The 15,184-nt window shown below is 46.7% G+C and overlaps 2 protein-coding genes across 3 annotated transcripts in view; one reads left to right on the top strand and one right to left on the bottom strand.

The window, feature by feature from the left end:
* Pigf (phosphatidylinositol glycan anchor biosynthesis class F) overlaps positions 1–15,184 on the bottom strand; it is a 56,052-nt gene that overhangs the window by 9,046 nt on the left and 31,822 nt on the right. The window lies entirely within an intron of this gene.
* Rhoq (ras homolog family member Q) overlaps positions 1–15,184 on the top strand; it is a 36,074-nt gene that overhangs the window by 15,876 nt on the left and 5,014 nt on the right. For both annotated transcript variants that reach the window (XM_036170862.1, XM_036170863.1), the window contains exons 3-4: positions 14,291–14,455; positions 14,732–14,827. In XM_036170862.1, coding sequence (XP_036026755.1) covers positions 14,291–14,455; positions 14,732–14,827 — 261 coding nt within the window. The remainder of the gene's footprint in view (positions 1–14,290; positions 14,456–14,731; positions 14,828–15,184) is intronic.

Below are 15,184 nucleotides of genomic sequence, written 5' to 3'. Positions count from 1 at the left end.
CGGTTAGATTTGGGTACTTTCATGTTCCCTAGTCACCTTAGTCATTGGTAGTACTGATGACTAATAAACCCAGATTTCCATTCATTCCAATCTCAAAATGCAGTCTTATTGCCAGTGGTTGGACAGCAGGGAAGAACAATTCTTGCTTTGGGTCAAGGGCAGACTGTTCTAGTTATAGAGTGACTATAACTATGACCAAAAGCAAGCTGGGGAGGAAAGGGTTTGTTTGGCTGACACGTCCACATCACTGTCCATCACTGGAGGAAGTCAGGACAGGAACTCAAACAGGACAGGACCCTGGAGGCAGGAGCTGATGCAGAGGCCATGGAGGAGTGCTGCTTACTGGCTGGCTCAACCTCCCTTCTTACAGAACTCAAGACCGCCATCCCAGGGGCAGCCCCACCCACAATGCACTGGGCTCTCACACATCAATCACTAATTAAGAAAATGCCCTAGAGGCTGTCCTGCACCCTGTGTTACGGAGGCCTTTTCTCAGCTGAGGCTCCCTCCTGTCACATGGCTCCAGCTTGTGTCAGGCTGACATAAAACTAGCCCACCCACAGACCTGAACTCCTCCTAGGTGAGGAGATGGCATGAACCGTGTGGGTTGGGGTGGAGGGGAGACACCCTTGGTGGAGGAAGTGTTCCAGGCTAAGAGAAAAGCGCAGGAGGTATGCAGAAGTGGTCGGGAGCATCCTGTGTCCATTTTGGTCAGAATGAGCTCTTGAAACTTAGGTTGCCAGAGGAGCTTGAGGTCAGCTGTGGCAGGTCTGGAACATTCTGCTGAAGAGTCTGGTCTTTCTAAAGGGTCCAGTAAGGAGCTGGTGCTGCCTGAATAACAATGCCATTAGAGGAGGTAACAGGACACATCTGGTGGTTTTCCCACATGGCCTCTTCTAAGGTCTCAGGAGGGACAGATTTTTCTGTCTTCTGATCTCTCATGGCACGAAGCACCTTGCCTCTTGTCAACCACCTACACCTGCATTTAAGGGTTCAAGGTCTTCTTTGGACCTGTGTCCTACTGAATCCCAACAGTGAACTTAAGTCTATCAAGTCTTTCCCTTTGCTTTTGTTTTAACAGTGGATGATAAGGTCTGCCACGGTAGCTCAGTCAGTTAGATGCCTGCTGTACCAGCACGAGGTCTTGAGTTTGGATCCCTGCACAGTCCATAAAATACAAGGTGGGACAGGGCATATCTATCTGTAGCTCTGGTGCTGGAGAGACAGAGTCAGGAGGCTTCCTGACTAAGAATCTTAGCCACATTGGTGAGCTCCAGGTTCAGAGACCCCTGTCTCAAAAAATAAAAGAGAGAGAGCAACAGGAAGCTGCCTGACGTTGACCTCTGGCCTCTTCACATGTGTGCACCAGCACATACATGTATACCTGCATGTGTCCATGCACTCTCACACAGATGATGAGGAGAGAGGCTGTAGAACACTGAATACATAAGATGACACATGTCGCTTCAGGCAACGCATGTCCTCAGCCCAGACCCTGCACTGCGGATCTGCTGTCCACTGTGTGGTGACTTCCTCTTGCTGCCACATTTAAGCTTTCTTAAATAATCCAGTGGCTTGTTGACAGGAGACTTCTACATTTCCATTCTCCTGGTAGCACACTGTACAGCCTCCATGATGGACCATGAGCTCTGAAGGCACTCGCTGGATGGGTATCCTGAGCCAGAACTTTATATATATATATATATATATATATATATATATATATATATATATATATATATATATATATATATATATATATATATATATATTCGGCCAGGTCACATGATGTGGTTTTGAACTTGGATCCATCCCTGGGAACCCTTTGCTTCTGGGACAGTTTCACGACTGAGTCACCTGGAATTGGGCTACTGTCTTCAGTGCCCTGGAGGTGGGGATGAGGGATGACCTACCCAGGTTGGCACTGCCTCTGAGGTTGTATAACGATTGGCAGAATACCTGCCTGGCATGCATGAAGGCCTGGATGTTGCAAACCTGTACTCCCAACAGTTGGGGAGGTAGAGGCGAGGTCAGAAGTTTGGGGTCATCCGTAGCCACGCAGCACTTTTGAAGAGTTTGAGGACAGTCTGGCTACACGAGACCGTCTCCAAGAACAATACACAAAACACAGACTGTGTGTAAGCCATTTCTAATGGCTGCTGGTTACTCGTCCCCTGTAGGGCTGCATCGTCACCTTCGCCTCCATCACTGCGTCTCTCAGCTTGTGTTCAGTCGGGGTCATGGGTGCGTCTCTCTATCTAGGTTCTTTCCCATTTGTGTACATGTATAGGGAACCCCCAGGTCAGCCTCGGGTGCCATTCCTGAGGCAACACTGCCTTACTTTGGGGGTGGTCTCTCACTGACCTGGAGCTTATCAAGTCAGTTTGGCTGACCGGTGAGAGATCTGCCTGCCTCTGCCTCTCCAATGCTGAGATTACAAGCAGCACCAGCCCCCCTCCGGGGTACAGTCAGATTCCCATACCTGTGCACAGAAGGACCTCACTGACTCAGCTGGCTCCCCCACCCCAGGGCACATTTTTTTAGGTATATTGGTTTATCCAAACATCTCCATGTGTTTTTCTCAAAGTCACTTTCGCCCACAGTTCATTCACAACGCGCGCGTGCGCGCGCACACACACACACACACACACACACCCCTATTTATACCTCTGCTCCAAATCTGAAACTGAATGGAGCCTGTGGGGTGGCTGTCGACAGCCGCCCCATGTGCTAAGTGCCTCTCACACTTGAGCCTTTTGATCTTACCCCCAGCTTGCTATGAGGCTCTGTGGTAGTGTAGAGAAAGGAAACTGGAAAGGTGACCCGCTAGAGACTGCACAGCCAGCGAGCCCAGCTCAGGTTCAGAAGGTCAGTGACTCAACCCATGATGCATTGCAGGCAAACACTCGCTGTTTAGAGAACTTCGTTTGGGTTCGAGCTCTGCCCGGCTGTTCGTGGAACACTGGACAAGCTGTGAGCTTCCTTGAGGCAGCGACCCTCTTAATGGGGCTAATGGTGAAGCCAGTGGGATGGCTAGAAGTTCTGTGGAAGCAAGAACTAGGTAGCCTTTCCATGGCCAGGACTGCAGGACGCCATTGGAATCCTCACAGTACAACACGGGTAGAGGTGAAGGAAAGTGATTCAGCATGGCAACGGGGCATGTCACACATGTGTCAGGAGGCTACACCATGCTCGAGAGTGTGGAAATGCATATGGCAATCCTGGACTTGCCTCTGTCTCTTGAGGGCTGGGATCACAGACATGGACACCTCAAATGCCTTTTTTGGCATTGGGGATCAAACCCAGGGCTTCTCCAATGCTAAGCAAGCTCTGTGCCAACTGAGCTGCAGCCCAGCACCCTCCCGCATGCTTTAGGTTATCTCTAGGTTACTTACAATGCCTAACACGATAGATGGTTACGTTCCTGTGTTATTAAGAGATAGTGACGAGAAAAGGTCCTGGAGGTAGACACAGGTTCTGTGACTGAGTTGTCACATACATAGAACCTGCCTTTTCCAAAAGACTCCCCCAGCCTCCTTTAGAACTGAAGGTGAAGAGGGACACAAGACAGGCTCTGACCCTTGCTGAGGACACCCTGGCCTAACTCCATGCACTGCGGAGATTGGGCCCGTGAGTGGTAAATCCTTACATCTTGGGGAGTGTGATGGAAGGGGAGGTCAAGGGAACAGCAGGAGAGGCAAGTGCATCTTGTGCTCTTCGGGTATTGCTTCATTCTGATTGGACAGCTTAGGTCACGTACCCGGGCAAGAACCAGGGGCAGAGAGTAGAACTCGCCACTTAGTTTAAATGGCCCTTCTCTAGCCAAGGGTAGGATCAGGCTCCCCGGGCCCATGTGTCTAAGTGGAAGAGGGTGGCTCTTGAACTGTATCAGGGTTCTGGAAAGAAGGAAAAGTACAAGGATGCTGGATCAGCAACGTCCTCTGTATCTCTGCACCATAAATGTCAAGACAATGATAAAAGGTAGCGGAAGCTGCAGGAAGAGCTTAAAATCTGAGGCGTGTCTTGGAGTGAGGCTCCTGGGCTGCGAGGTCACTGCTGAGTGAATTGGAGCAAGCATCATTCAGCAGAGAAGTAGCCCTGGTCTGGGGGGGGGGGGGGGGCCAATTTGATTCCTTCTTAAAAGTGACAATAGCAACGCAACAAAGTAGCGTGTCGCTGGAGAGTTCAGACAGTTCATACACTTTCTCCAGCTCCAGCTAGCACGGGCAAGCTACCTATGACCAGGCTTCAGGCAACTTCCTGGTTTCGCCTCCCACGAGCAGATACCTGATACCAGGCCTTTCAGACCTGCTCTGAGGGAGTTCCCGAAGGAGATACAGAGAAGAGGCACCACTGTGAACGCTGCCAGAAAAAGGAGCAAGCGGTCTGAATCCGGCATCCAGCTGAGACCTCTCAGATGAAATGGTTGGCTTAGAAAGTGAGTAGGTGCTGCCCGGGAAGGAAGTGTGGAGAGCGAAGGGATGTGACCCTCCTGAGCAGTCAGTTGGTCGGAGATGTGTGCTTGGATCCCTGTGTGCATTGGAGTAGCTGCTGAGGATTTCTGGGTTTCTAGCTCGGGCAGCTTGAGTGGGTAGCAGCTTCTTTTATTGAGGGGGGCAAACTCCCAAGTTGCATTCTTGAGAAGTGAATTTAGTTCAGGTTGTCAGCTTGGTTCTGATTCAAGCCGAAGGGGCTGTGGAGTTCGGAAGTCTATCTGGAGGTACCTACAAGAGGTCTCAAGTTCAGCATGGTCTACACTAGCCCCCAGTTTCTTCCCTAATGTGCTTGCCCACCTCGGTTTCCTCTGCTCTATAAAATCTTCCAGCCATCCTTCTAGAAGCACTGGTGAGAACCTGATGTCTAACCTGTCACCTAGCTGGAGTCTGCCTCCTGACTGGATGAAGACACCACCAGTGCTCTGGGGGCCAGCTTCTTCCACTGGGTTCAGGCCACTGTCTTCATCCTCCAGCATCCAGCCTGTCTTGTCTTCCTGTTTGCTTTTGAAAAAGTCCGATTCTGTGATCCCCTGCCTCCAGGTTTAATGACAGTCCATGGCTTCGATGATTCAGGCTGACTCCCTCTCCAGCCAGCCCTTTGTCCCCCTGGCCTTTCCCATCGGGCCTTGGGGCTGGCCCCTAAACCTGCTCCCAGACCTCAGGCTGAGAGGTCTTTCCTTCTCTCCCTGTCAGAATCCATCTTCCTAGTTAAACCTTTCCTGGTTCCCAGGCCTTTCCCTTCCCTCCCCTGTGGTTGTTATCACCTTGGGACAGTTTTTCCTGACTCAGTACCTCAACAACTTCATCAGACTCACCCCCTCTCCCCATTTATAACAAATGTTTCGCTCTGGTTATGCTCAAATGAAATCTATGGGTAATGCAACCTCCCTAGGCTCATAATTTTTAGTCAACCTTTAACATTCCATGTGTGTGGTGGCAGGATACGGGGAAAGTAATCCATCTTGAAATTACTTATTTCTACACTAAGTTCCTAGATTCCAAGGGTGCAATATTCCTGAAATCATAATTCTGTAATGATGTACCTATAAAATTCCCATAAATGCAATAGTCACCAGAGTGACTGACATAATCATGTTTTTATTGGCCATTTGCATGCTAAGAGCAGTATTGCCAGCAGCCTGTGACCTTCAGCAAAGGTGTCGTCACCTTGTGATGTTTCAGTGCTTGGAACTCAGTTTGCACTGAGATCATTTCCTAGAAAATGTATTTAAACCATGCTAAACCAAAACAAAACAAAAAGAATAGATCGTTTATGCTTATATATTCAGCCACGCCAGGCCCTAGAGTCATGTAGTTACAAAGTCGTTTTCATGTTTCTGAACGTTTACGCTCAGCAGTGTAGGGACAGCAATCTCTTCTTTCTCTTTGACAAGCCAAAGCAACTCCCAGTTTCCAGGGTGTCCTGCAGACAGATTTGTACCGCCTAAGTGAAAGCCCCTTGTTAACCCTTCATTTTCTGCCAGAAGTGCAGGAGGGCAAGATTCATACCTGCTTTTCACTAGTGTGTATGCCACAGTCAACACCTTGTTGCCTGACATATGCTGCAGAGAGTGAGTGAGTGAGTGAGCGAGCGAGTGCATGATCCCAACAACATGAAATTCCAGCCACAAAGTCAGGCACACGTCTTATGTGCTATACCCAGGAGAGTGAGCTGGCATTTAACTCCTTTCCTGGAGGCCCGCTGACCTCTGTTTTAGTAAAAGCAACTTGTAATTATAGCTCCCGACAGTGTAGAATTTCAGCTCCCAAACCTCTCCAACCAGGGGAGTCACCTCACCCTGTACCGAAGAGACAGCACTGGCCGAGAGGCCATGGCTTGTCTTTTTTTGGAAAGTCGGGCTAGTCTGCTAGAAGAGCTCAGAGCACTAATCCGGCTCCCTCCTCTCAACATGTGTATGCTATATTTACTGTCTCTACATGGATGGGGAAATGGAGCTTGCTGGACGGAGGGCCATATTTAGTTGAGTCTCGATCCTCTCTCTGCCTTGTGGGGTCAGCTGAGATAAAACAGAACCCTGAGACTTGAGCTTTCTCCAGAAGATAAGAAACAAACTTGAAAGAGACAGTTGGCTACACAGAGGAAATAAAGCTTTAGAAGCGATTGTTACCACAAAGGACTCTGGAATGTTTGTAAGATCTTGTTGGACTTAGGACGGACCCTTTTCCTCCTCATGAGTTAGTCCGTCTGTGAGCCCGAGCCTGCTTGGCCTGGCTATGCACCCTTTTTGAGGGCTCGGGTGTTGCCAGAGGGCAGGGTGCCTATTTGGGGCTTCTCCTTGGAAACAGATGTTTCAGATAAAGAAAGCGAGACAGTTGCTACTCCGTGTGGAGCAGGGTCACAGTTGGCAGGGCATTCACGGGTGTCAGACAGCTCTTCTATCTCTGAGAATAATCAGCAGCTGTTCTGGACTTAGAAGACTGGGCTCGCCTGAAAGAATTAGTCCTCTGTGGCCCCCTTACCCTCATCCCAGGCTGTCACAGAGGGGAGCTTGTAGACGCTGATAATGGACTGTGTCCTGGATGACTGGGAAGGGCAGTTTATCACTACAGCATTTTTCTGGCCTTCAGAGCATTTGTGGCTGACAACCTCCCATTTTACAGAGAAACTAAGTGTCCCAGAAGTAAGAGGCTTGACCGAGGCCACACCCCCTGTACCTGTTCAGACCTCTCCAGCTGTAAGGCCTGACTCAACTGCATTTCTGATATTTTCTCTTCTTGGTATCTCCTAATCACCGCTTTGATATCTACAACATTCTGACTTGTAATGGCATGTTCACACACAGCTTGTCTGCCTGGCCATGCACTTTCCCAGAGCCAAGGATGTTTGACATCAAGTGATACTTCCGGCCCACGCAGTCCTCCTTGGGGCTAACCTCATGTGTTTCCGCATCAGCCTGCAGTTCATCCGTCTCGATGGTGTATGGTGTTCAAAGCCCTAATGTCTTACAATCGTGGACTGCTCATTCATTTAACTTCACTGCCTGTTTTTTTAAAGATTTATTTATTTGACGTGCATCAGTGTTTCGCCTATATTTATGTCTGTATGAGTGTGTCAGATCCCCTGGAACTGGAGTCTGGAGTTACTGACAGGTGTGAGCTGCCATGTGGGTGCTGGGAATTGAACCCAGGTCCTTTGGAAGAGCAGCCAGGGCTCTTCACTACAGAGCCATCTCCTTGGTCACCTCCTGGCCTGATTTTTTTGTTTGTGTGTTTTGTTTTGTTTTGTTTTTCAAGACAGGGTTTCTCTGTGTAGCTTTGTGCCTTTTCTGGAACTCACTCTGTAGACCAGGCTGACCTCAAACTCACAGAGATCCACCTGCTTCTGCCTCCCAAGTGCTGGGATTTAAGGCGTGCGCCACCACTGCCTGGCCTGGCCTGAGTTTTAACATACATCTTTCATGGGAGAACTTTGCAAAGGTTTCTAATATATTTTATAATTTGGATTTTGAGCCTTACCCTTTCTTCATGCCCTGGTTGATGACAGCACCAATCTGAGCACTTTGGGACAGTTTAATAGTGTCTCTTGGATTAAGCATTTATCTATTCACCTGATCAAGTCTCTGCCTCGATCTGTCCTATCGTTGTATATGATCATCTTTTTCTGTTTGTGTCTTGAATATCCAGCTAACTTATAAGTGCGTAAAGACAGTGAGGTCCTTTATTTGTGCATTCATCCTCAGGACATCCCCATGCAGAGTAATCTAAACAAATCTTTGTTAATGGCTTTGGAGTGGCCAGGGTGATGGAATGTTCACTGGCAATGCACAGCAGAGGCAGGTTGTCCAGTGTCGGTGGGTGATGAGAAATTTCCTATGGATATGTATTTTAAACAGCTATCCAGAGACCGGCCAGATGGGAGGGAATGCCCAGGTATGCAGGAAGGAAGCGAGGATTGTGCTGAAGAGGAAAGGCTGGTAGCTTTGCTGCCTGGGCCCTGTGTGCACAAGGCTCTGAAAGGACCCTGACTTCAGTTCTCTGCTGCTCCTGAAGATACGCTCTTTCCTCTAGGAACACATTTCTTCTCTTGTCTGGGATTCTTGTCGTGTGCTGAGTGTATGATCATTTCTACCAGTTCAATATTGTGAAACCTACTCCATAAGCTATCAGAACATGGGTTTTAAAAACTGGAGCCTCTGTGAGATAGCCAGTTGGTAAGAAGCTAAAGAATTCCCTTAGCAGTCCCAAAGTCCCGTTGACAAAATTCAGTATTTTGATGTTGGCTAATTGTCCTTTAATGCATGGAGCTGTGTGCTCAAGAATGCTCCAGTTAAATGACTAAATGCCTATTTTAAAAATTAGAACTAAAATATATAATTGGTTTACTAATTAGGAGGACACAGGATTCTCAGATGAGAAAGTTCTGACTTGGATAAATGGTGTTTATAATTAAGGGCGCTTGTTCGGTATGTAACTCTCAAGGTGTTTATGTTTATAGTACTTAATGTGAGATGAAAGACTGTGCCAGCCCCCTGCCCTCCCTCTCAGACCCCCCATTTCACGCTAAGTCCGTGTAAACACAGTGCAGTGGGTAGAAGCCGCTTTGTGAGAGGCTGGGTACTGTGTACACAAGGGATAACTTATGTTTTAATTTGCTCTCTATTATTAGCCTCCCAATTACTCAGACTGCATGAAAGCAAGAGAGATCTCTTTCTTAAAATAACTGCCAATTATTTAGCCCAAGATGGCAGGCAAGAGCAGTTCATTTTAGGTAGTTTAGCATCATTTACTTCCAAGAAGGTCTGTACATGCTTTTGTTGTTGTTTTTTTTTTCCATTCTGTTTTTATAGCTATAGCTCCCCGCATGTAATTATTCTAACAAAAAAAAATTACAATTTAATAGATACCTAGAAAGGATCTATCTAATTTTCCTCCCATATGTCCACGTCTGTCACTGGGGAAAGTCAGGCCTATTTCATAAAAGCAGGCAATGTTTGGATTAATGTGACTAAGCATTTCTAGGGAACTTTGAATCCAGTGACTTTAACTTTCTTTGCACAGCCCCCTACAGAAAGAGTACAGAGTTCTGTTTCTGTGATGAAGTAAACTTGGTTGAAAAAAACTTGGCAGTCTTAAAAAAAAAAATACAGATATTTCTTTGATGTTTCCAATAGTCTTAAGCTGGTTGCGTTCCAAATTGCCCAATTAGTACAGCGTTAACAAATCATTTTTCCTCCTATTAATCAGAAAAGCATGTTGCCCTCGAGACTTTGGTTTGGGTTTTGATGAAAGCGTAGAAAATTTTATTTCTTGGGAAAGAAACTTCTCTGTAGCTGCCAGGCGATAAAGTCAGGAGCACAGGGCCCTGAGGACCGTGCAAGGATTGTGGAAGAACTGAAGAGTTGGCTTCCCCTGAGATGCACCGAGTCCTTTCATGCGCTAGGTGCAGCGCTGAGCGCTTCCGTGGCTTTGTCTTATTCCGCCTCATCCTGGGGGATAATACCCGTATTTTTTTGTGTCTGTGAAAATTGGAAATCCAAGTGTGGGAGAAGAATGATTTTTAATGAGGACACTCCACCCTCCGGAGAAGGCTAAGCGCAGGTTTGCCCAGCAGGTTCAAGTCGCTGGGTGGGATGCTCAAAGTGTGGGCTTCCTTTTCAACTTCTGATAAGCTAGCAGTTCTATCGAGACTGCGGTGTGAAAGATATATTCAGGGCAGCTGTTTAGACGACCTAACACTCAAGCTGACTTTCTGAAACAGGGCTTTGGAATTGGTTTTTGTTTTGTTTTATGTGTATAAATGTTTTGTCTCGTGTATGTTTGTGTACCATGTCAGTGTCTGGTACCCCCAGAGGTCAGAAGAGAGTGTCCAGTCCCCTGGAACTGTACGGGTGGCTATGAACTTCCATGTGGGTGTTGGGAATTGAACCTGGGTCCTCTGCAAGAGCAACAAGTGCTTTTAACCCCTAAGCCAGCTCTCCAGCGCCCCCAGGTTGTATTATAAAATCAGAATTATTAATGCATACCAATTACCAATATCATGTTTTTCTGTGATGTATCCATACATTCATATATATTTTTTGGTTGTATCCACCCTCCCAACCACACGCTTTTACTCCCCTCTCTCCCTGGGTCCCTTACCTTCCCTGGCAGTCCCTCACTACTTTCCACAAATGAGAGAAAACATGCTGTCTTTCTCTGTTTGGCTGATTTTGCTTAACTTAACAAACTTGCAGCTCCGTCCATTTCCCTGCAAATGACATGATTTTGTTGAATGAAAGTCTGTTTCATGCATGTTGGCATTTTCTTCATCTGTGTACCTTTTGATGGACAGCTAGCCTGATTCTGTAACTTGGCTGCCATGGCTAGTGCCACCGGGAACATGGGTAGATGTATCCCCATGGCATGCTGTCTCTGATTCTTTTGAGTGTATACTCTGGGGATAGTACAGGTGGCTCACGTGGTAGTTCAGCTTGTAGGGGTTCTGTGTATGCAATTTAGGACTTCCTTGCTGTTTTTCTTAGTGGCTGTCCTAACTGACATTCCTATCAACAGAGTATGAGGCTCCGCCCCCACCCCCCACCCCCCAGCATGCTTAGCATGGCTGTCTTGCATCCTTGCTGATAGCCATCCTCGCTGGGGTGGGCAGGGTCTTAGCATCATTTTGTCTTCCTTTTCCTTGACTGCAGATGTTCGTTTGGCATGTTTCTGGTGTTTACTGGCCACCTGTTTGGCTTCTTTTTAGATAAGTGTATGATGGTATTATTGCTCACGTTATATTTTTGGATTTTCTTTTTAGCTCTCCAGGCTATAGCATGCTTCAGACCCACCCTGCTCATTGTCCCTCAACTGACACCTCTCCTTCTCACCCTTTTAGGCCAGAATAGGAAAAGCAGCTCATTGGAGGACACTGTAGCAAGTGATGCAGGAACTTGGCCTGATTTCTAAACACAGAGCACAGGTTTAGTGAAAAGCGAGGAGAAACCCCCACATTGGAAAGTAAACACTAGGGCAGGAGAGACGGCTGCCCAGTGAAGAGCGCTGGCTGCCCTGGTAGAGCATCTCCATGGTGGCTCACAACCATCTGTGACGCCAGCCCCAGGGCATCGGAAGCCTCTTCTGACCTTGTGGGCACCAGGTGTGCATGTGGTGCACATACACACACACAGAGACAGATGGACGGACAGACGGATGGATGGACAGACAGATAGAGAAAGTAAATTAACAAATAAAATAAAGAAGCATAAAGATTGTAGAAGTGTCCTGTTCTGTCAACTCAGAAATTGTCACTGCCTGTGGCTATAGAGTATATGCCCTTTGATGAGCCAGCGAGATGAATAAAGCTGCCTGCAGAGTATATATATTGTCATTTGAAAGACTCATGGAAAAATAGAAGAGTTAACTTCCACAGACAAGGATTTAGATGTTACACATCGGCTCTTCATGTCTGCAGGTTTCATATTGAACTATAAGATTTTAACCAGCGGTGGATTGAAAACATTTGGGAGAAATAAATACATAACGTGCAGATCTTTCCTGCCATCATCCCGAGTGTTGGGGTTTCTACTGCTGCGATGAAACACCATGACCAAAAGCAACTTGAGGAGGAAGGGGCTTATTTCAGCTTATGCTTCCACATCACTGTTCATCACTGAAGGAAGTCAGGACAGGAACTCAAACAGGGCAGGCACTTAGAGGCAGGCGCTGATGCAGAGGCCATGGAGGGTGCTGCTTATGGTTTACCCGTCATGGTTTGCTCAGCCTGCTTTCTTATAGAACCCAGGACCACAATGGGCTGGGCCCTCCCCCATCAATCACTAATTAAGAAAATTCTTTACAGGCTTGCCTACAGCCCCATCTTCTGGAGGTATTTTCTTCACTGAGGCTCCCTCCTCTCCAGTGACTCCAGCTTGTGTCAGGTTAACATAAAACTAGCCAGGACACTAAGAAATATAGTAAGGTAACTCTTTGTGTTGCATTAGGCACTATAAGCAATGTATTAGTGATTTAAGATGTACATGAAGGTGTACAGTGGTTACATATAATTAATGGCACCATTTTATAGAAGAGACTTGAAGCATCTGCAGATTTTGGTATCATGGGGTTTTGAACTAGTCACTCACAAGTAGGGGAGAGTTGCTGGATTGAAAGTTATAATGAGAAAAATGTCAGATGACATGAAAGGAAAATTCTTTAGTAGGGAAATAATACTGCAGAAACTAAGTGGACAATCTCTTAAAATATCCTCTTAGCTCCACATTTATACTGTTCTAGTAGTAAAGTGGGTCTCTTAAGAAGGTAGTCTTCCCTCCAAAACCAGTTTCCATGAAACCAGATGAGTCCAGCCATGACAGAAACGGAATCCCGATTCTACTCTCTTGCTAGAATGTAAGTAGAATTTAGTGTCACAGAAAATAGTCCATGCAAAATGAGATAGTCACTGCATTGTGTGGCAGAAACTAAAACACCTATGAGGAGGTGAGCCATGAAGTAGCTGTGTATCCCATGTAACAGTCCGGTGTAGTCAGGAAGAGCCATGCAGTAGCCGTGTATCCCATGTAACAGTCTGTGTAGTCAGGAAGAGCCATGCAGTAGCCATGTGTCCCATGTAACAGTCCGTGTAGTCAGGAAGAGCCATGCAGTAGCCGTGCATCCCATGTAACAGTCTGTGTAGTCAGGAAGAGCCATGCAGTAGCCATGTATCCCATGTAACAGTCCGGTGTAGTCAGGAAGAGCCATGCAGTAGCCGTGCATCCCATGTAACAGTCCAGTGTAGTCAGGAAGAGCCATGTTGTAGCCATGTATCCCATGTAACAGTCCGTGTTGTTAGGAAGAGTCATGAAACAGCGGTGTAACCCATGTAATATATTGTCCATGCATTTTGGTGTGGAGAGATTACCAGGCTGACTGGACAGGGTAGTTGCAGAACAGAATGCATTATTTGATCGTATGTGTGGCTTTGTGGATGTGCGCAGTTCCAGGTGTATACGTGCAAAGAAAAACACACTGGCAACCAGCCAAGGAAACATCTGGGAAAGGGAAGTGGGAGGGGTTGTGACATAATTTTTGTCTTTAATATCCATGTGCCACATACACAAAGGGGATGGGGGCAGGGGAAGGGGGAGGACAAGAAAGTCGGAACTAAGAGCCTCAGTGAAGGCTTGTTAAGCACTAAGAACACTGCCCCACAGTCGAGCCCCAGGTTGGAAGGCCAGCATCTTTCCCATGACGGCCCATCCTTACAGGTCCTTCGCCTTCTATGCCTCTGTATCTGAATCGCGCAGTTTTAAGGATGAAGTCCATGAAGGACCATGTTGCTCCATACCTGGACTCTTGTAATATTTGCCATACATATTCAGTGGGTGTTATTAGGTTAGAATACTTAGCATCAAGCTCGCCTTGGGTCTTCGTACAGACTTTGTAGTGACAGCTTTAGTAATCACAATGTATTCTTTCTCTTCCCCCTCCCACTCTGAGTGTGTGTGTGTGCGTGTGCGTGTGCGTGTGCGTGTGCGCCCGTGTTGAGAAGGGAATCTCACTATGTAGCCCAGGGCTGGTCTAGAATTCCCCACCTCCTCCTTTCCTTAGCCCCCCGAATGCTGGAGTTACTGGAGTGTGCCACCACACCCCTCTATTTTCTTAGTTTTTATTTGATTTGTTAATTGTACTAATTTTTTTAAGAAAAAAAAGAAAAACAAAACCAAATGGAATCATCTTATTTCATGGCGAGAGACATTCCTGGATGTACTTTTTGACCATGTGACCTAATGTATTTTTGCTACTAATGTATAGACATGTAAGTGTAAATAATGCATTTTCCTTTTCTTTGTCCATAGGAAGACTATGATCGTCTGAGGCCTTTATCTTACCCCATGACTGACGTCTTCCTCATATGCTTCTCTGTGGTAAATCCAGCCTCATTTCAAAACGTGAAAGAGGAGTGGGTGCCAGAACTTAAGGAATATGCACCGAATGTCCCCTTCCTATTAATAGGAACTCAGGTGTGTCTGCTTTGATTTTATTCACTTAAGAATAAGCTCTCTATCTAGTTTTGGAGGGGTTGCTTTCAGACAAAAGACCCTATGATTTTACAAGTGGTGCACTTAATAAGTTTCAAATGGTAATTCCTCTTATTTTTATATAAAACTAATTCCCCAAAATTGTATTAGTATCTTTAAAAATCTTGTTTCATTTATTTTTTTAATATGTGGAGATTAAGTGGGACTGTATGCACTGGTTTCTTTTATTATGGGACATTATTGATCTTTCTTAATTAGATTGATCTCCGAGATGACCCCAAAACTCTAGCAAGACTGAATGACATGAAGGAAAAACCTGTCTGTGTGGAACAAGGGCAGAAGCTAGCAAAAGAGGTAACGAGTTCCTGCTGGATTTCACACGCGTGTGAAGTAACGGCAGAAGCCAGCTGCCCTGTGTGTTGTGTCCCGGGCACTGCCGGGTCTTCTCTCCCACTGCCTCCCTTATCTCTGCACTGACACCATGAGGGAGGCCTGCTTCCCTGACTGTAGACAAGAGGGAATGGGGGCTCTTAAATATCAAAGAGACTTGCCTGAGATCTGGCAGTGAAAAAAATAGATGGCAGAGCTGGGCTTCTGGGTTACATGTCTGTTTGCCTCTGCTGTGCTTACAACTGTGGTACCTTTAAAGCCATCGGTAGGTGGCTTTTTAGAGCCAGAAGCAGGTGCCGAGGCTTCACACCCTTCTTAATT

The sequence above is a fragment of the Onychomys torridus genome, chromosome 21, assembly GCF_903995425.1.
Source record: "Onychomys torridus chromosome 21, mOncTor1.1, whole genome shotgun sequence".
Classification (NCBI taxonomy): domain Eukaryota; kingdom Metazoa; phylum Chordata; class Mammalia; order Rodentia; family Cricetidae; genus Onychomys; species Onychomys torridus.
Note: the sequence above shows the minus strand (reverse complement) of the source record. Positions and strands in the feature narration are given on the sequence as shown.